Source organism: Aotus nancymaae, unplaced genomic scaffold (genome assembly GCF_030222135.1).
Source record: "Aotus nancymaae isolate 86718 unplaced genomic scaffold, 86718_ANA_hifiasm-v0.15.2.pri h1tg000016l, whole genome shotgun sequence".
In the NCBI taxonomy this organism is placed as follows: Eukaryota; Metazoa; Chordata; class Mammalia; order Primates; family Aotidae; genus Aotus; species Aotus nancymaae.
In genome coordinates, this window is record NW_026988428.1 from 6329347 (window position 1) to 6351462 (window position 22116).

General features: G+C 37.2%; 1 protein-coding gene across 7 annotated transcripts in view; it reads left to right on the forward strand.

The window, feature by feature from the left end:
• The window catches only part of CEP83 (centrosomal protein 83), a 209690-nt gene that overhangs the window by 59350 nt on the left and 128224 nt on the right, over window positions 1–22116 (forward strand). For all 7 annotated transcript variants that reach the window (XM_021675614.2, XM_021675611.2, XM_064376883.1 and 4 more), the window contains 2 exons: window positions 6706–6798; window positions 9301–9432. In XM_021675614.2, the coding sequence (XP_021531289.1) occupies window positions 6706–6798; window positions 9301–9432 (225 nt within the window). The remainder of the gene's footprint in view (window positions 1–6705; window positions 6799–9300; window positions 9433–22116) is intronic.

Consider the following 22116-nt stretch of genomic DNA (forward strand, 5'->3'; position numbering starts at 1 on the left):
ATGTCTCTATGTCTAGTTTTCTCATGTGGTAAAGGGAATAAAAGAATCTGCTTAAGAGCTGTGAGGAGTAGTGAGATAACATCTACATTTTTGCTACCATAACTGGCACATAGTAGATATTCACAAATGATGACATGTTTATTTGAACTCAGGATCCATGAGGGCAGGAACTTTTTTTAAGTGTGTCTTCAGTGTTTAGGATAATGCCTAGCAAACACATATTTGTTGGATGAATGACATGAAAAATGAAAATAAATGAATGGAGTGGAATTGTTGTTCATATATTGCACTTTCTATGTCAAACGTACCTAGAGCCTCAGCATCTTAGAGTTGGTAATCATCTAGTTTTTCTTTGAATCTGTTATGGATTGAGTCGTATTCCCAACCAGGGTATGTTGAAGTCCTAACTCCTATTACTTCAGAATGTGACCTTATTTGGATGTAGGGTCATTACAGATGTAATTAGTTAAGTTGATGAGGTCATATTGAAGTATGATGGGGCTTTAACTCAATATTACTGGTGTCCTTAGAGAGGAGAAGAGAGATGGAGACAAATGGGGTGGAGGGGAACACTATGTGATGGTGGAGGCAGAGATTGAAGTGCTCCAGAAGCTAGAAAGAGGCAAGGTAAGATTCTTCCCTACAGATTTTAGAGGGAGCAAGGGCTGTCAACACCTTGATTTCAGATTTATAGCCTCCAAAACTGTGAAAGAACAAACTTCTGTTATTTAAAGCCATGTAGTTTCTGGTATTTTATTATGGCAACCTAGGAAACTAATATACTGTCCAAAGCAGAATCCTTATTAGAACATCTTTCAGACAGGACTTTCTTCATTCTCTGCTTCAGTGCTTTCAGTGCTAGAGAACCTAGTGAACTTTTAAAGTGATCCAATTGTATTTATGGATTAAAGTATGTTAAACATTTCTCTCTCATATTAAAATGAAGTCATCCACCCTGTAGCCTCCCTGTTGGTAACTTTGGATGCTCCTCCATTTGAAAACCTCCCATATGTTTGCTCACAAATATAATTTATCTAGTAAGCCTTCTGTTTTTTAAGATAAATGTATCTAGTTTCTATGTGATATTTATTTGGCAAAAATAAGCTAAAGAAACATATATACATGTAAACACATTTTAAAACAATTTAGCTATTTGTTTAATGGATGCTTGCAATTTGTGTAAATTCAACTGAGATCAAGAAATATTTCAATGAAGGTTTATGAAAGATGATTATTTTAAAAATATGCATGCATTATCTAGTCTACCTACAAAAATGCCTTTTCTAAAACTTAATGTCATCTATTTGGCTTTTATAGGAAAAGGGGAGATACTCATTTAAAGAACATTTCTACATCAGTAGTGAATGGGAATGATAATAGTGTCTACCTAGCTCATAGGTTGACTGTAAGGATGAAGTGAGACAATGCATAAAAAGTGTTAGTTCAGGCCAAGCATGGTGGCTCCCACCTTGAGCACTTTGGGAGGCAGAGGCAGGAGGATCACTTGAGGCTAGGAGTTTGAGACCAGCCTAGGTAACATAGTGAGACTCTGTCTCTAAAAAATAAAATAAAATAAATTAGCCTGACATAGTGGCATGCACCTGTAGTCCCAGCTACTAAAGAGGCTGAGACAGGAAACTTGTTTAAGCTTAGGCGTTTGAAGCCTCAGGGAGCCGTGATTACACCACCACACTTTACCCTGGGCAACAGTGAGAGACCCTGACTCTTTTAAAAAAAAAAAAAAAAAGTATAAGTATGGTGCTTTAATCTAGTAAGTGGTCAGTATATGTAGTTGTTATTGTGTTACTATGTACCATTTTAGCAAAACCTTTTTAAATATGGGCAATCATTTGATATATTCTAATAAAACTAAGTGAAAATTACCAATGATTAATATGCTCTTTTTGTGCTAATGAAAACTATATAACCCAGTATACAGTTTCCCATTTTGTTTTGGCTACTTGGAAGCTCAGATCAAAATATAATACTTAGTTTCAGTCATTAATTAAGAATTTTTAGCACAGCAATGTTTGCCTTCTTAAAGTATTTTTTGTAAAAGACTGGTCTATTTTAGATTGTTAAGTGGCAAGTGCTGCAGTGTTAAAGATTTGTTTTTATAGATTTTAAAACAGGTAATGACACTAGACTGTTATATGATAAAGCATTCTTAATAAGTTTCTTTGGAGACAAGTAGTGGCAATATTCCTTTATAAGTCTAAGACACTGCTGGGTGCAATGGCTCATGCCTGTAATCCCAGAACGTTAGGAGGCCTAGGTGTGTGGATCACCTGAGGTCAGTTTTGCATCTGACCAGCCTGGCCAACATGGTGAAACCCTGTCTCTATTAAAAATATACATGCAGGGGGTGGTGGCACATGCCTGCTGTCCCAGCTACTGCGGAGGGTGAGGCACAAGAATTGCTTGAACCTGGAGGCAGGGATTGCAGTGAGTTGAGATCATGCCACTGCACTCCAGCCTGGGGGCTGAGGCGGGAGAATTGCTTGAACCTGGGAGGTGGAGGTTGCAGTGAGCAGAGATCATGCCACTGCACTCCAGCCTAGGCGATAGAGCGAGACTCTATCTCAGAAAAAAAAAAAAAAAATAGAGATCCTTTGTCAGAGATCTCAGATCAGAAGACCCTTAAAATGTTGTATGCCATTAGGTGGCACAGACCAATGGTGAGGTGCACACCATTACAGGATTTAAAGGACTGTTTCCAAGAGGCATCTATGGTGTAACTGAACATGTAGTATTAGGAGCCGCTTGGGTATGGTGCAGCTGCATCACTCTACAGGGTAGTGAGCATGGGTTATCTTTGTTCTTTGTAATGTACTGTGTGGTTTTTTGGCTGCTGTTCTCTTTATTGCTGGTTTTAAGCAATTTTATTGTCATACTTTGTAGTTTTCTTTATATCTATAGTGCTTGGGGTTTATTGAGTTCTGTAGGTCTCTGGGTTTACAGTTTTTATCAAACTTAGAAAATTTTTGGAGATTATTTCTAAAAATATTTTCTGCCTCCTCTTTCACCTCCTTTGGAGACTCTTAATTACGTTCTAATATTAGACCACTAAAGTTCTCCCATAGCTTGCTGATGTTGTTTATTAATTTATTTTTAGTATTTTTGTCTCTGGGTTTCCTTTTGGTTAGTTTCTGTTGCCATGTTTTCAGATTCATTGATTTTGTCTTCTGCAGTATCTAACCGGCTGTCAATTCCAGGCAGTGTAATTTTCATCTCATAAATTGTAGTTTTCATCTCTGGAAGTTCAGTTTTGATCTTTTTATGTCTTCCTTATCTTTACCTAACATGTTCAGTCTCTCTCTCTCTTTCTCTCTCTTTCTCTCTCTCTCTCTCTCTGTCTCATGCTTCTTTGTATGCCTAGCAAATTTTTATTGGATGTTAGATACTGTGAACTTTATTTTTAAAATGCTGGATTTTTTTTTTTTTATTTTTGAGATTGAGTTTCGCTCTTGTTGCCCAGGCTGGAGTGCAGTGGAGCGATCTCGGCCCACTGCAATCTCCACCTCCCAATATTTTTGTATTTTGATAAATGTTGTTGAGCTTTATTTTTGGACACAGTTAAATTATTTGGAAACAGTTTTGTCTTTTTAGGATTTAAATAGCAGCAGAGTAGTATTTAGTGTAGTGCTAATTATTTCCCACCACTGAGGCAAGACTCTTCTGAGTATTATAACAATTTCTTTATGAAATGAAGGATTTTAATCTGATTTTTGGGAACAGAAACCATTCTTAACTTTGTGAGCTCTGTGTATTCATCCTAACCTTTTAAGGTGTTGCTTTGACTAGCCGTAGGGAGTTTCATTGGACACATGTGCTAATCAGTACTCTACTGAATGAGCCAAGACTTTTTGTAGGTTTTCTTTTTCCTTTTTTTTTTTTTCTCTCTTTTTTTTTTTTTTTTAAGACAGTCTTACTCTGTTGCCAGGCTGGAGTGCAGTGGTGCGATCTCAGCTCACTGTAATCTCTGCCTCCCAGGTTCAAGCGATTCTTCTGCCTCAGCCTCCCGAGTAGCTGGGATTACAGGCACGTGCCACCACACCTAGCTAACGTTTGTATTTTTAGTAGAGATGGGGTTTCACCACGTTGGTCAGGATGGTCTTGATCTCCTGACCTCGTGATCCACCCGCCTCGGCCTCCCAAAGTGCTGGGATTACAGGTGTGAGCCACCGCACCCAGCCTTTTGTAGATTTTCTTAGTTCTTTTTCTCTGTCCTCTTTTCTCTGCTACCCTGTCTTAGTATTGTAACCACTCTAGTGTCCCTGGATGCTCAGTTCTATCTCCTCAACTCAGGGAGTGCATCATGACTGTGTGGGTATCCTTTCCTGTGCCAGGTCCTGAAAACTCTCAAAGCTCATCTTCTGTGTTTTGTGCCTCTCAGAGATCTGTCTTTTGCTTTCTTATGTCCATTGTCTTGCAAACTGTTTAATTTTTGTCTGTTCTTTTGTTTATTTCAGGCAGGAGAGTGAATCTGGACACTTAATCTATGTTGGCTGAAAGTAGAAGGCTTTTTACTTTCAGTTAACTTTCAGTTTTGAAAATCTCAAACATGTAACACATCCCCACGTACCTGTCATCCAGCATCAATAATTAATCTCTCTGAGACAGGCTTGTTTTATCTACTACTTTCTCCCACCCACCCCCACTTTATTCCTCAGTGTCTCTGGATTGTTTTCATATTATTTCAACAAATAATTGAGTGTATATCTCTATAACAAACCAGTGCAGCCTCTCTTAAAAGCATAACCATAATACCTTTACTATATTTAAAATACTTATTCCTTAATACCTTTTACTATTCCATCTTTGTTCCAATTTTCTTAATTTTCCCATGCTTTAGCTTCTTTATTTTTGAAGTTAGATCATTTGAAACAGGAACCAAGTTACCTATTAATCTCTTCCTTTTAATTGCTACCTCATCTTAGTTTGGACTCTTGATACTGACACCCAGACTTGATACCATAAACCAGAATATGACATGAGCTTTCTATCTAGTTTCTTTGGCTTCATTCACTAAAGCTTTTGATTCATCTTGCTTCTTTGTGAAATATAGATATCATAGTGTCACTCTTAAGCTTAAAAACCTTCAATAAATAAGGTATAGAAAAATGTATGTACAATATCCTTTTTGTGTAAAAATCAAAGCTAATATATATGCTTGTGTAGCTATAGATTGTTTTAGAAGGGAACATAAGTTATTAACAATGATTGCTTTAATAGAAGGAAATTGAATTACTGAAGTCAGAAGACGTTTTAATCTTTTTTTTGAACTGTTTTATTTATGTAATTATATATTAATTTTAAACAAAATAAATTTTTGAAGTAAATACTATTGAATACTGAATAAATAATAAGAGTCTAAACCTGGTATTCAGGAACTTTTCACTCTGGCTGCGACCTGTTTTCCTTTTGTTCCCAGCCAAGGTGTAGCCCTCCAAGGTAGCATTTGGAAATGTTACAGTGTTTAGAGATTTCTACCAGTGTGAATGTAGGGACCCACAATTTAAAATTTTCTGTAGTACTTAATGTGGTCCCATTCAAAAGGGCTTTAACTCACCTTTGAGAATCCCTTTTCTCTCATACAGTCTCTGACACCCAGGTAAATTAAAATGTTAATTGGCTTGAGTTTGGGTTCTATGTAAGTTTTAGTTTTCCCATTCCTTTGATGCGTCATTCTTCCTATTCTAAACGTGTTTTCTCTTTTTTACCTGTCTGGTAAGCCTGTATTGCCTACTTTTATAGTTATTTGTGTGTATGAGTTACTTTTAATACCAGAGTTTGAAATTTTTATGGGGAGATATGTGCATGATGTGAGTTCTTGGGATCTTTATAAAGTTATTTGAACATGTTGTATGCCTCAGTGTAGCTACATTGTGGGATTGTTGTAGGAATTAATTAATGCATGTAAGGTGCTTAAAACAGGATGGTATGTAGGTTACAGTGCATTGTACAATGCTTTATAGTAAGCTCTCATTCAGTAAAATGTAATATTGTGAATATAATATTTGGACTGTTATAAAATAGAACATTATGATTTTTATAGAAATTAATATAAATATAAACTTTTAGATTTTTTTCTTCATTCATTCATGAAATAGTAATTGAGTGGTTCCTATGTGCCAGACATTGGTGGTAGGTATTGGGCATACAATGGTGAATAAAGACTGTGTCTTCCCATATGGGACTTACATAAATATTTATTTATTTATTAAATTATGAGTTCTATAAGAGAGTGTGACAAAGAGAAGCCTAAATTAGGTTCAGTGTGAGAGTAAAAATGAGGCTTTTCTAACTGAAAATAAGTCTGAAAGGTTCTCTTTGGTATAACAAATTGTTACACCTTTATTTTGCCTGCTTTGTAAAATAACTGGACTATCAGCCATTGTTTACAACATGATGGCCTTAGCTGCCAACATAGTTATTCCTTACAATAGCAGTGATAATCTGTAACTGTCTTCACTTTATGTTAATGGAATTTTTGACATCTCTGAGAGCCTGAAATTGAGATTCTTAAAGTATTATTTCAAATGATGATTCTATTTGTATAGTGATCACTGTAAAAATAACTATATTGTGAAAACTTTCATGAATTCCATTGTCATAATTAGAAGAGAGGCTTTGAAATATGGAGAATTATTGATTTTAATGTGATTTTATATTTGGAATTGTTTGCATTTCTCTACATACTAGATATTAACTCCACAAAAATTGGAATTGCTAAGAGCCCAAATACAACAAGAATTAGAAACTCCAATGAGAGAACGTTTTCGGACTCTGGATGAAGTAAGTAACTTATGTTGTTTACTATGCATTTATCCTTTTGGGATCAAAGTCTTGATGAAAAGCATCATTTCCCTAACCCAAAACCCTGCAGTAGTTCCCCTTTTTACTCAGTCATTACAGTGGCCTCTAAGGCTTCACAGGATTGGACTCCTATTACTTCTCTGATCTCTTTTCCTTTTTTCACATTGACTTACTGATATTTCTTTGGCACTCCAGAATTGATGCATTTCTTTTTTGCTTTTATTTTTTATTTTTTAAAGAATTTTGAGACAGAGTCTGGCTCTGTTGCCCAGCCTGGAGTGCAGTGGCACAATCTTTGCTCACTGCAACCTCTGCCTCCCGAGTTCGAGCGATTCTCCTGCCTCAGCCTCCTGAGTAGCTGGGATTGCAGGTGCACCACCATGCCTGGCTAAGTTTTGTATTTTTAGGAGAAATGGGGTTTCACCATGTTAGCCAGACTGATTTCGAATTCCTGACCTCAAGTGATCTGCCTGCCTTGGCCTCCCAAAGTGATGGGATTACAGGCGTGAGCCACCACCTCCAGCCGAATTGGTGCATCTCTTTTGCTTTGAATACTCTCCCTCCAGATATGTTGCAGCTAACTTCATCTCTTTTAAGTCTTTGCTAAAATGTCACTTTCTCAATGGGGCCTACTTTGACTGCTCCCATCTACCTATTTAATATTGCAACCTGCCTTTCCCATTATTGCTTAGACCTTTAGATCCCCCTTATCTTGCTCTATTTTTAATTTTTTTCTGGTACATACCTTCTATGCTATATAATTTGCTTATTTATTGTGTTTATTTTCTGTTTTACCACCTCTAGAATGGAAGTTGCATGAGAGGAGGAACCTTTACCTGTTTTGTTCATTGTTATATTCCAAGTTCCTAGAACAGATTTTGGTATACAGTAGGTGCTCAATTAATATTTGTTGAATGAGAGAAGAGTTTCCTGCCACTTCATAAAAATAAAAATCTGTTACAGTTTTACTTCAGATTGAGACTAATCTCCGTTGGTGAAGTGTTGATGTAACATGACTGAATGCTTAATAAAGGGGACAGGGTAAGACTGCAGATAATAAGTATATTAGGCCGGGTACGGTGGCTCACGCCTGTAATCCCAGCACTTTGGGAGGCCGAGGTGGGCAGATCACAAGGTCACGAGATCGAGACCCTCCTGGTCAACATGGTGAAACCCCATCTCTACTAAAAATATAAAAAATTAGCCGGGTGTGGTGGTGCGTGCCCGTAGTCCCAGCTACTCGGGAGGCTGAGGCAGGAGAATTGCTTGAAACTGAAAAATGGAAGTTGCAGTGAGCCAGGATTGTGCCACTGCACTCCAGCCTGGTGATAGAGTGAGACTGTGTCTCCAAAAAAGAAAGTATATTAGACACTTGCTAGACATTTTATATATGTTACCTTATTTAACAAATATACCTGGCCTTATACATACAAATGATTATTGTCTTCTTCAAAATGGGCCTCATTGGAGAGCTATAGTCAAGTGATGTGTCATTGCCCAAAACAGTTGTAGAATCCTCTTTTATAATGTCTTACTGGTTTGATAATATGATCTTTACAGTACATTCCTGGTAGCAAGCCATTATGGTTTGGGAGTAGATTTAATTTTTGTAAACAAACAAAATTATTCAGACCCAAGATAAGTGATCAAGTTCAATAAAAGTTTTTTTTGTTTTGTTTTGTTTTTTAAAATCATAGCAAAGAATATCTGTAGTAAAATCATGAAACCCATCTTCTTGGTTTATAAACCGGCTTAGAAGTCTTTCAAGTAAAGATTTATGGTGAACTGGGTATTATTTTAGGAGACATGCTTTCATTGTAAGTTCCTGTTAGTGTCTCCTGTATCTTTCTGCTCTGTTGCCTGAGTTTCTTGTTGAGTATTCAGAATGCCAGCAGCTTTCATAGAGTACTGTTAGGAAGCAGGATGAGAGCACTCCAGGGAATTGCTTGTGTTCCTGGTAAGTCAGTAGAGTTGTTGCTGCATGTATTCTTCAGGTTGGTGCGTTGAGTTGAATTATCATTGTAATATTTAATTAGATGTTAAGATGCTGTACTAAATATTAAAATAACCTTTTATCTCTTGAATTTGTTTGACTTAACTAACTTATACATTTTTAAAATCTAGCTGTTTTTTGAAAGGTGTGCAACATTCTTACATGTTAGTTTATTTAAGCCTAGAGATCAACACTTTCCTCATACTATACACTTTTATTGTAATGAGAACCAATGAAGAAATAAGATTAAGTGAATGGTAATTTACTTTTTTGGTATCTTTTCAGGAATGTACTAATTCCGTATGAGTGATACTTGTTACGAGGACTTTTCCAAATTCATTTTTATTTCTGATAAATTTATTTTTTACTTTTAGAATCGGTCACTATAATGTAATTTAAAATTATATTTGTAAAAGTGATTATTGGAGTGAGTGCAAATTTTGTTTATAAATCTGTGATAAATAAATTGCATTCTTCCTTTACTTTAGGAGGTGGAAAAGTATAGAGCTGTATATAATAAGCTTCGCTATGAACATACATTTCTCAAGTCAGAATTTGAACACCAGAAGGAAGAGTTTGCGCGTATTTTAGAAGAAGGAAAAATAAAATATCAATCAGAGGTAAGAGATTGATTTTACGAGTTTATTCATTATTGTTCTAGTCAATACAATTTTATAATTATATATTTTAAAATTTCAAATTAGAGTTGATTGCATAGTTTCATTAATTAATGGTGGAGTATTTGTCATGATTTTTATCAGTTCTGTATCAACAGTTTTCTTGTGAAAGTTCTGTTTTGGATGTAGATTTTAAAAATTCTGTTTATTTTTTATTTTATCCCAGCCAATGGAGATAGACAACTTTGGGGAGTTCTATGATACAAAGTCTTTTGTCTCGTGTAGCCACAGAGACAGACTTCTCTCTGCAAATGTAGTTAGTGTGATTCCTTACTTAGCATTGTTCTCTCTGCCTCTTGGAACCAAACCACATTTAGGAAATCTCTAGCTGTCATCCTATGCACTTTGATATAAACAAGGGTTTTATACCTTAAAGTGTTCCCATCAACTTCAAGAAGTAGATTTTGTTTTTTCTACCATTTGCAACTGGAGCATTCTTTCTATGCTGCCTACACCATACATTCCTATTTCATCTCCATTGCTTTTGGCAGGCTTTTTACTTGTTTTGTGGTTTGTCTCCTAGTTTTGTCCAAAATGGTGTTACTGTTTTTCATTCCTTGTGTTGCTTTTGGAATATTTTATCCTGCCATATTCATAAAAAATAGGTTGGTATTTACAGTTATGTGATATAGTCTGTTTATAAACATATCTGCATTTTAAATTTATTGCATTGTCTTTATTTGGAATTAATAGTTAAAATATACTTAACCTTCCTTTACCAGTTACTAAATATTTGGATCAGACTGATTTATTCTTATTAGTGAGCAAACTGCCATGTGTGTTTCATCTATAAGAAGCTGTATGAACCTTAGATCATTTGTGTCCATTGACAGTGCAGTACCAGAACACTATAAATATTTATAATAGTTTTTTGTATTAAAAAAAAAAAACTCTTTACAGCTCTAAGTGCCTTATTCACATATTATGTCACTTCTATTAAAATAGTCAGTGAGATGGGTCAGGACTGTCTTATTTTCTTTGATTGATTGATCAATTGAGAGAAGGTCTTTCTTTGGGGCCCAGGCTAGAATGCAGTGGCACAATAATAGCTCCCTATATATATATATTTTTAATTGTACTTTAGGTTCTGGGGTACATGTGCAAATCATGCAGGATTGTTTCATAGGTACATACATGGCAAGGTGGTTTGCTGCCTCCATCCCCCTGTCACTTATATCTGGCATTTCTCCCCATAACTTGAGCTCAAGTGATCATCCTGCCTCAGGTCCCCAAGCAGCTAGGACCATGGGCATGTACTACCGTACCTGGCTAGTAAAAAAGCCCAAAAAACAAAAAAACAAAAACCCAAACAAACAACAACAACAAAAAACTCTTGTACAGATAGGGTCTTGCTATGTTGCCCAGGGTGATCTCAGACTATTGGCCTCAAGCGATCCTCCTGCCTTGGCCTCCCAAAGTGCTGGAATTAGAAGCATAGGCTATTGTGGCCAGCCCTTATTTTCTTCATTTTAAATGAAGAAACTAAGGCACAGGATGAGTGAATTGTTCAAAGTCTCAGAGAATGTCGGCAGCCAGGTTGTAGCAGAACTCAGATATACCAAGTCCCAGCCCACAGCATTTTTTGTTTGTTTTAGTCAGTTCCCTTATTGTTTTTATTTCATGCAATTATATTGGCATATACCATAACATTAAAAAAATGACCATTCTCTCTAGCTTCCGTTAAAGAGGGAGTAGGGGAGGCCATACATAGACTAAGCCCATCTTCAGTGTTGAACTCCTGTGCTTTGCACAAAGAAGAATTTGTACTTTTCTACCCAGACCCTCAAACCCACAAACCAGTCCACCACTCATATTCCATAGGCCCTGCACCTGAGTCTTGACAATGTGTGGTCAACACAAATCTTGGATCTTACTCATACAAAGGTGACCAGCAGTTTGAAGTTGCCACTCTGATTACAGGCCATCCGGCAACTGCAATTTTGTTAAGTAGCCAGTTGATCTATACTTCATGTGATATAAAAGGTTTTGAATCTGTAATTCTGATAGACTTAAAGGAACTGCAAGTAAAAATTATCTTATGGAAAATAGGAATAATAAAGATTTTTAGCCTAAAATGAAAACTTGGTATATTGAGGAGAAAACACTAAAGTTTCATATAGTGATGCTTTATTTTATACTTTCCTTTTAAAATCTAATGATGATATTTATCTAGTAAGGATTATTTATATTCTCTAGTTTCTTAGTTTTGTTGTTTTTCAAATAATGAAACCTGCATTTGAAATATGATGACTAATCTGTTTTTCACTAACGAAAGCCTAACTGATATTCATTAACATTTTTAAGGGGTTGGTATAATCATTAATTTTTTTTTTTTTTTTTTTTTTTTTTTTTTGAGATGGAGTCTTACTTTGTCACAGAGGCTGAAGTGCAGTGGCATAATCAGGGCTTATTGCAGTCTCCGCCTCCCGGGTTCAAGCCATTCTCCTGCCTCAGTTTCCCGAGTAGCTGAGATTACAGGCGGGTGTTACCATGCCCGGCTAATTTTTGTATTTTTAGTAGAGATGGGGTTTCACCATATTGGCCAGGCTGGTCTCCAACTCCTGACCTCAAGTGATCCTCCCACTTCAACCTCCCGAAGTTTAGGGATTACAGGCACGAGCCACCATGCCTGGCCATCCTTAATTTTCATATGTGATATTTTATGACAGTCTTAAGAATCTGAAGATAAACTGCTAGCTAAGAAGCCATGATTAGTAGAAGCTGAAAAATTAAGACTAAAGTTTTTTTCATTTTACTTCCCAATTGATTATGTAGGAGCAGTATTACTGAGTGGATAATTGTGGATTTACTTTTGTTCTATCACCTTCATACTTTATTTTTTATATACAAAAACAGTAAAACCTGATGAGGTGATTGTGGATTATGAAACAGCAAATACAGTTTCAGGTATACAAACAACAAATGTAGTTTGAAAACTTCGAAGTAGAGTCATCTTCCAATTATACAATTTAAACTAGTGTAAAATGAATTCATGTAATAAAAAAATGGATTTTCTTGGGTTAATTGGGACTTACACAGTACTTGTGCATTTTTACTTCTACAGATGAAAGTAACAATATTCTTTATTGTGTTCTCAGGGGAATACTTTAGGAAGATTTTTAAAGTTTTTCCTGAGAAGGACTGCAGGAATACACATGTCCCTCATGATATTCTAAACTATAAAGAATATATGAAATAATATGTGAAAGAACATACCTCATCTTATGAACAAATACAGTATTGGCCAGGTGTGGTGCCTCACGTTTGTAATCCCAGCACTTTGGGAGGCTGAGGTGGTAGGATCACTTGAGGCCAGGAGTTCAAGACCAGCTGGGCAACATAGTAAGGCCTCATCTCTACAAAAGAAAAAAAAAATTTTTAATTAGCTGAGCGTACTAGTGTGCAGCTGTAGACCTAGCTTCTCAGGAGGCTGAGATAAGAGGATTACTTGATCTCAGGAGTTCCAGGCTGTAGTGAGCTATGATTGTGCCACTGCACTGCAGCCTATATAGCAGAGTGAGACCCCCATCTCAAAAAAAGAAAAAAAAGAAAGAAAATAATTTCAGCTGAGTGCAGAGGCTCACGCCTGTAATCCCAGCACTTTGGGAGTCCGAGGCGGGCTGGTCACAGGGTCCAGAGATTGAGACTATCCTGGCTAACATGGTGAAACCCCATCTCTACTAAAAGTAGTCAGGCACTATTTTTCTACAAAAAATTAGTCAGGCACAGTGGCATGCACCTGTAGTCCCAGCTACTCAAGAGGCTGAGGCAGGAGAATCACTTGAACCCAGGAGGTGGAGGTTGCAGTGAGCCGAGATCATGCCACTGCACTCCAGTCTAGGTGACAAAGAGAGACTCTTTCTCAAAAAAAAAAAAAAAAAAAAAAAAAAAAAAAGATAATGTCATGTTTTTTCATGTGCCTGTAATAACATACTAAGTGGGACTTCATACAAGTGAAATGCTGAAGATGCATATATAGTCATTATTCAAAAGTGGGACTATTTTCTATTTTGTTTTTATTGTGTTATTAGGACTCATTCTGGAAATAGTAATGACAAATAATACAGAGTTGTAGGCACAGGTGATTATAATGGTAAACTGAGTGAAAGAGCCAATGGTAATTCAGTGGAGATAATATTAAGATCTCAGGAGAGAGGGACAAGGAGCACTACATCATGAAAAACCATCAGAGTGACAGTACATAATGATAAGTCACTGAGATTCTGCCATCATGCTTCTCAAATTGGCTGTGCTCTTCCTTGGCTTTATGGGTCAGGTGAGGAGCCAACGTTCCTATGACAAGAAGGAGAACTCCCCTGGTTCCTTGAAAATGCTGGGGTTTATTTCTTACAGTGCAGGTAGCACAAAACTGCACAAGTGCTTCTGATTTTTGATGCTTATCCTGATGTATATGTCAGTAGACATCATGAAACCTCTCAAAACACTTCATTTTTGCCTTGGCAGGTTCTGAAGGATCTACGGTGTTGCTTTAGGCCTAGAGTGTTCCTTTATCTAAATATTTCAAGTTCTCTGACCTACTCTGAACCACATCAAAATAGGCAAATGTCTTCCAAATTAAAATGAAATAACCTTGCAGTTGGAATTCTCGGGGATTGATTTTGACAGCCATTTAGAAGAGCTTTGTGAAACTTTATACATTAAAGATTTTGTGCTAGAATGCAATTTATAATGTCTTAAAAATGAAACTTTTTACATTTAAAATTTAAAAATGTTTTAAATATTCATTTAGTGTTACTTTAGGAGCCAACTTTAGTGTGCATCAGTGTTCTTGTCTATAAATCGTGTTAATAGTACCTATCTCATGGACTTGTGAGGATTTAATACATTAAAATATGTAAAGTGCTTAGACAGTACCTGGCACATAGTGGATACTCCAGTTTGAGGGCTTCTGTCATTACAGTATTTGATTTTCCCACCCCATGGCCCTCCCAGCATTCTGACTACTTGACTTCCAGATTCTCTGTCCTCTGGCTTTTTTACGTTAGTCACAGTTGGCTTTCTTTTACTATCTCCATGGCCAGAGTAACTCTTGTGGCCTGAGAAAGGTATTTGCTTTATTGTCTCTGTTTTCTTTTGTTCAGTCAAGTAACTCTTGTGGCCTGAGAAAGGTATTGTTTTATTGTCTCAAATCTCTTTTGTTCAGTCCCAGTAGAATTTTTTTTAAAAGACACTGAATGTCTTCCCATTTCCTGACAATTCCTGTATCCCATTTCCTAATCTTTCTATAACTATGTCTAGGGGCAGGTATATAGTTCTAAGAACTGCCTTCTCTCCATGACAGTTTTCCTCTCACTAGAAGAAAAATGGGTAGAAGAAAAGGAGGCAATAACTTCTGAAATTAGATTAAAATATGAACTTTAAGTATGTAAGTAATTTAAGTGATACTTTCTTTGTGTAAGGAATGATAAAATTTTTGTATAAAACATATTCCATTGTTAATTTAGGAAGAATAAATTATAGTATATAGAAGGAAAATGAGGAAACTCAGTATAATAGTGATTATTGTTTTCTTAAGGAATATAAAAAGTTAATGTAACAATTTAAAAACTAAGATCTGGGAACTTGAAACTTCATGTGCAAAATGTTTACCAGAATGCTTGACACATAGTACATACTCAATTAATGGTATTACTATCATTTATACCTGACAGTTATTATCATGGTACCAGTTAACATAATAAATATATAGGTACTTTTAAGTAGATACACCAGATTTGTAAATCAGAATTTAAAGACGTTGAAGAAATGAAAGAAATAAGGACAGGAGACACATTTACCTTTAATTTATTGAGAGAAACACTTTATATATAGTTTGCAAATTATTACATATTTATTTCATGGCCCCTCCCTTTTCTGCTTTCCTCCTTTCCTTCTTAACTCCTTTCCTCCTTTCTTCCTGTGTTTCTTGTCTTAGTCTGTTGCCCAGGCTGGAGTGTGGTGGCATGATCTCGGCTTACTGCAGCCTCTGCCTCCTGGGTTCAAGCAATTCTCCTGCCTCAGCCTCCCAAGTAGCTGGGACTATAGGTGTGCATCACCATGCCCAGCTAATTTTTGTATTTTTAGTAGGAGTGGGGTTTCATCATCTTGACCAGTCTGGTCTTGAGCTCCTGACCCCAAGTGATCCACCCACCTCAGCCTCCCAAAGTACTGGGATTATAGATGTGAGCCACTGCACCCAGCCACATCTTCTTTCAATTCAGCAAAATCACTATACTGTTATAAACAATCTTTTTACATATTTGTTTTCCATTAATAACGTGTAGAATCTAAAAACAAAATGCACTTGTATTCAAAATGTAAAAAATGTGTTTTCATCAAAAGCACAAATTAAAGTCAGTGTAAAAAATAAAATTTAAGTTTTCAAATTATTTTCTTTGTTTTTTTGACTGTTTATAATGCTTTATTCTTTTCTTTTTTAAAAAAATAATTTCAAGTTTTATTTTAGATTTAGGGGGTACATGTGTAGATTTGTTATATGGGCTTATTACATGATGCTGAGGCAGAGCTTTGGGGTTATAAAGATTCTGTCACCAAGATACTGAGCATAGTACCTAATAGGAAGTTTTTCAGCTCTTTCTCCCTTATTCTCTCTCCTCTCTAGTAGTCCCCAGTTCTGTTGTTCCCATCTTTATGTCCATATGTAGCCATTTTTTAGCTCCCACTTATAAGTGAGAACATGTGGTATTGGTATTTGGTTTTCTGTTTCTTTGTTAATTTGCTTTGGATAATAGTCTCCAGCTATATCTGTGTTGCCGCAAAGGACATGATTTCATTCATTTTTATGGTTGCATAGTATTCCGTTGTGTATATGTACCACATTTTCTTTGTCCAGTTCACCATTGATGGGAACCTAGGTTGATTACATGTTTTTGCTATTGTAAATAGTGCTGCGATGTACATACGAGAGCATGTGTCTTTTTTATAGTATGATTTATTCTCCTTTGGGTATATACCCAGTAATGGGATTGCTGGGTCAAATGGTAGTTCTATTTTTAGTTCTTTGAGAAATCTCCAGATGCTTTCCACAGTGGCTGAACTAATTTACATTCCCATCAATAGTGTATAAGTGTTCCCTTTTCTCTGCAGCCTTGTTAGCATCTGTTATTTTTTTTTTCCTTTTAGTAATAGCCATTCTGACTGGTGTGAGATGGTATCTTACTATGTTTTTGAATTTGCATTTCTTTGATTGTTAGTGATGTTGAGCATTATTTTCACGTTTGTTGGCTGCTTATATGTCTTATTTTGAGAAGCGTCTGTTTATGTACTTTGCCCACTTTTTTATGGGGTTGTTTTTTCTTTGTTGAGTTATGTAAATTCCTTACAGATTCTTGGTATTAGAACTTTGTCATATGCATACTTTGCAGATATTTTTTTCCCATTCTGTGGATTGTCTGTGTACTCTGTTGATAGTTTCTTTTGCCAAACAAAAGCTCATTAGTTTAATTAGGTCCCAGTTATCAGTTTTTGTCTTTGTTGCAATTGCTTTAGAGCAGTGATCTTCAAAGTCCCTGGTGCTGTTTGACACCAGGGACTGGTTTCGTGAAAGACAATTATTTCATGAACCAGGGCTGAGAGAGGATGAAATTGTTCTACCTTAGATCATCAGGCATTAGGGTATTCAATTCTCATAAGGAACATGCAAACTAGATCCCTCGCATGTGCGGTTCACAATAGGGTTCATGCTATGAGAATCTAATGCTGACACTGATCTGACAGGAGGTAGAGTTTGGGTGGTAGTGGTTGCTGCTTACCTCCTGCTCTGCGGCCCCATTCCTGACAGGCCATGGACTGGTACTGGTCCACAGCTGGGGTTTGGGACCCTTGCTTTAGAGGGTCATAAATTTAGCCATAAATTATTTGCCAAGGCTAATGTCCAGAGCAGTATTTCCTAGTTTATCCTGAGTTGTCTTTTGCATGTGGTAAAGAGTAGAAATCCAGTTTCATTCCTTTGCATATGGGTAGCCAGTTTTCCCAAAACCCATTATTAAATAGGGAGTCCTTTCCCCATTGCTTATTTTTGTCAACTTTGTCGAGCATCAGATAGTTGTAGTTATGCAGCTTTATTTCTGATTACTGTATTCTGTTCCATTTGGCTATATGTCTATTTTTGTACCAGTACCTTTATATATACTTTAAAAATTCATCTCAACAATGCTAGGAGTTAGATAATCATCTTCATTTTATAAATGAGAAGATGGAAACACTGAGAGACTGGCTCAAGGTCACATAGCTAGTATATGGTCAGGATTCAAATCTAAGTAGTCTGGGGGTTTCTGCTTCTGGCTATGATGGAATAGGGATGGAATTTACTTTAAGGCCTTAACTGAAAACTGGGACAAAATATAAGAAACCATGGTTTTCAGACATTGGAAAATAGGGAGCACAGGGCAGATCCAAGGGAAGAAAAACAAATGATATGAGCTCTATGATTGCCCCATCTTAGGTTCTGGAGAGAGTTTCCAGGCCACAGTGCAGAGAAAAAAAACCTAAATTGAGCTTCTTGGTCTTTGAGTTAAGGAGTTGGAGTTCAGAATTTGAGAGGTCAAGGAAATTTAAATTTGAAAAGCAGAGTATTAGAGAGCTCCAGAGTTCTGCAGAGGGTAACTTTGCAGTATTGATTAGTGCATGTGTGGAGGAAACTACAAGGCCAGAGAAAGAAAATGATTTAGGTGGGGCAGTCCGTAGAGTTCACGTGGGACTGGGCAAAATTTATTTTTCCATTAGATAGAGTGGAAAGACACTCTAATGCATGGTACTTTAAGTAGAAATCTCAGAAGAATTATGCCTTAGTAGCAGGACCAAATTAGCTGTAGACTAAAGGCTATTCTGGTCTGGCAAATAAGAATAAAAGTAAGATTTGAAAAGATTAGACTGTTTCTAAGTACAGTCACGTGTTGCTTAATGACAGGAATATGTTCTGAGAAATGTGTCCTTAGGAGATTTTGTCATATGCAAACCTCATAGAATGTACATATATCCACCTAGATGGCACATTATACCACACACCTAGCCTATATGGTACAGCCTGTTGCTCCTAGGCTACCAACCTGTACAGCATGTCACTGTACTGAATACTGTAGGCATTGTAACATAATGGTTAGTATTTGTGTACCTAAACATATCTAAACAAAGGAAAAGTTTAAACAGTAAAAAGACAGTATTATACTCATGGGACCCCTGTCGTATATGTGGGCTGTTGTTGATTGAAACTTCATTATGTGGCTCATGACTGTATCTTAGCTGTGTTCCAGAACAAAGATTCAGAAATAAGGAAAACAAAGAATCTAGCTCTGAAAAAATAACATAAAATTCACGCTGTCTAACATCCAATCAGAAACGACTGGGCAGTCCAGGTGGGTTCATTGGTGAATTCTATCAGACATTTAAGGGAAATTTTATGTTAATTCTCTATAATCTCTTCCAGAAGACAGAATCAGAGGAAATGTCTCCTAACTCATTCTACAAGGCCAGCATTATCCTAATACCAAAACCAGACAAAGGCATCTTCACCTGGGTAATAATAAGGGCTCCCATCCTCTGCCATGGCGTCACTAGAGACAGTGTGGGGAGCTTGGGCTTCCATTGTCAACTGGCAGTAATGAGGTAGCCTGCTCTCATCCTGCTTGGGTCGTATCAGCGGAGTCCTAGTACAGGATCAGGACTTTAACCATTACTCAACTGTGTGTTGCCAATGGAGGCCACATCTGGCCCTGTGGTGTCAATGGAGGTAACATGAGGAGCAATAATAAATTATTCCTACGCTTCCCATCCAGGGAGATGTCAGTTGAGGCCTAAAGGGGAGCCAGAACTCCCACCCCTGTTCATCATGGGTATCATGAAGAGCCCTCTCACTTTTGGGTATCAACAGAAGTAGAGTGGAGAATCTGGACTACTACCTCCTCCTGGTGGTAATGAAGCAGCAACACCACCCATCCCCTACCATGGCAATATCACAAAAAGCCAGCTAACAGAAACTTTGTATAAGATCTGGAGTCTCATAACTTAATTTTCCAAATGTCCAAGTTTCAATTGAAAATCACTTGTCACACCAAGAATTCGGAAGATCTGAAACTGATTGTAAAGCACACCAATAGTTGCCAACACTGAGGTGCAGAGGTGTTAGAATTATTTGGCAAACATTTTAAAGCAGCCATGGTAAGAAAGATTCAATGAGTGATTACAAACATGGTTGAAACAAATAAAAAAAAAATTAGAATTAGCAAAGAAATAGAGAATAAAGAGCATAACATTGGAAATTTTAAAACTGAGAAATAGAGTAACTAAATAAGAAAGCCTGAGTTGCCAGGCTCTACTGCAGAATGGAAGGGATACAGGAAAAAATTAGTGAACTTAAAGGTAGAACATTAGAAATTACCCAATCTGAACAGACTAGAGAAAATAGATTTAAAAAGCAAATAAACAGAGATCCCCAGTGTCCTGTGGGACTATAACAAAAGACCAAAGATTTCTGTTCTTGAAAGGAGAAAGAGGGCAAGATGAAAAGAAAATGAAAGAAATAATGACTGAAAACTTTGTAAGTTTGGTATAGGCACAAGCATGTAGCTTCAAGAAGCTGAACACATTCATACCAAGAGATACCATAGTCAGGTTTATAAAAAAACTGTAGGAGAAAATAACATCTTGAAAGCAGCCCAAGAAATTATATCTTACTCATTGGGAAAAACAATTAGAAAACTAGCTCATTTCTCATCAGAAACCGTAGAAGCCGGAAGGAAGTGGCACATTATCAAGTGCTGAAAGATAAGTGTTGAAAAAACACATGCTTTGAATGAAGAGACCTTCCAAATAGGCTTTGTGTGAGCAACATGGCTGTTTATTCACCCAGGTACAGGAGGGCTAAGTCCGAAAAGGCATTAGCAAAGGGCAGTGGGATAGGAGTTGGTTTTACAGGTTTGGGTAGTGTTTTGGGGGCAGGGGTGTTGCGGAGTAAGTTCAGTTACAGTGGTGGGGGTTGGGGCAAGGAGTATACAAGTTCAGTTACAATGGCAGGGTTGGGTGAGAGGTATTAACATTATCATAAGAACTGTTAAGATGGCAGGGTTGAGTGAGAGGTATTTACATTATCATAAGAACAGTTAAGATGGCAGGGTTGGGTGAGGGGCTTGTGGGAAGCTCTGCTGGGCGATGAGGGACAATATCGAACTCAGGCAGGGAATGGGAGACTTCAGCCGAGGCAAGCAGGACTTCAGACTTTCAGCCTCCAGGCTTGCATATGGCATACCTGTCTTATTTTATATAGAGAGAGAAAGAATTAGAGAAGAGAGGGTGATAACAGGTTTGTGCGGGGAAGGGCGAGGTTTCTCAAGGCTTCTTCCAGCGGGATTAGGAGTGGAGTGAAAACCTAAAAATGGGAAAGAATTTAGACTGCTGGGAGATTTTGGAGAAAGGGGTAATATTGTGGAGTCGTAGAAAGGTATTTGTCGTATTGACTGATTGGTTGTTGCTTGTATACAATTTTGTAGGAATTAAGAGATTAATTGGAAAAACACAGGTTTTAAATAAGAAGGAGAAAGATAGTATTAGAGGAGGTTAACTGTGTGGAGGGAGAGCTTTTGTTTTTATGGTGTATAAGGAAGCATGTGGTATCTGGAAGCAACCACTTACTTTTATTAACAAGATTGGGTTTGAGCAGAGAACGGGAGCCAGGTTAAGAGTGAAATATTAGCTGTAATTGCCTGGAGGAAAAGTGTAAACTGGCAAGTTAAACAAAAGCAGGGCATGTAAAAGTAAATTGAGTACAGTGAATTTGAGCACAGTCAGAAAATAATAGAAACAGACTTTTTGAGGTGTGGTTTAAGTAGTAGGGGTGAGTGTATAAAGTTGGAGAAGCCGAGGGGCTGAAAGTGTGTGAGGTGTAAAGAGAAAACTTTGGAGATTGTGAGAGCTAGAGGGTAAATGGGGCTTAGCCTGTGATTTTAAGGAATTTGAAGAGTATTAGGGTGGTGTCTGCTGCTGTGCGTTTTCATGAGGATCAGCCCAGTACTGTTAGGTTAAGTTGTTTGGATAAAAAGGCTACGGGCCATGGGCCTGGATCTTACGTGAGAATCCCGACCGCACAGCCCTGGATTTTAGCAGTATATAATGAAAAAGTGTTGAGACAGGTTTGGGAGAGCCAGGGAGGAAGGAGTTTTTAGAGCTGTTTTTTTAAGGAGCAAAAGGAGGAGTGAGGAAAGTATTTAGGAGTAATAGGGTTGGATAAGTAGTGAATTTATACAATGGCTTAGTTAGAATAGCAAAACCTCATATTCAGAGGTGAAAGTAGCAACCGCACCCAGGAAGGAGAGAAGCTGTTGTTTGGTGGATGGTATTGGGGTTTGGGAAATTAACTGGATACGGTTGGCAGGGAGAGTGTGTGTATGCTGGTGAAAGTTTATAACAGACGGGGAAGAAATTTGGGCTTTGGAAGGGGATACACGATACCCCTTTGAGTATAGATGCTAAAGAAGCAGGAGGGTGAATTAAAAGGCCATGTTGCAATAGACGGGAGATAACAGGATTTACTTTTAAAGCCTGTTGTGGGATGGGATACTGGGGCTGGGCAGGGTAAGGGTGGTTAAGTTTTAAGGGGATGATAAGGGGTGAGTG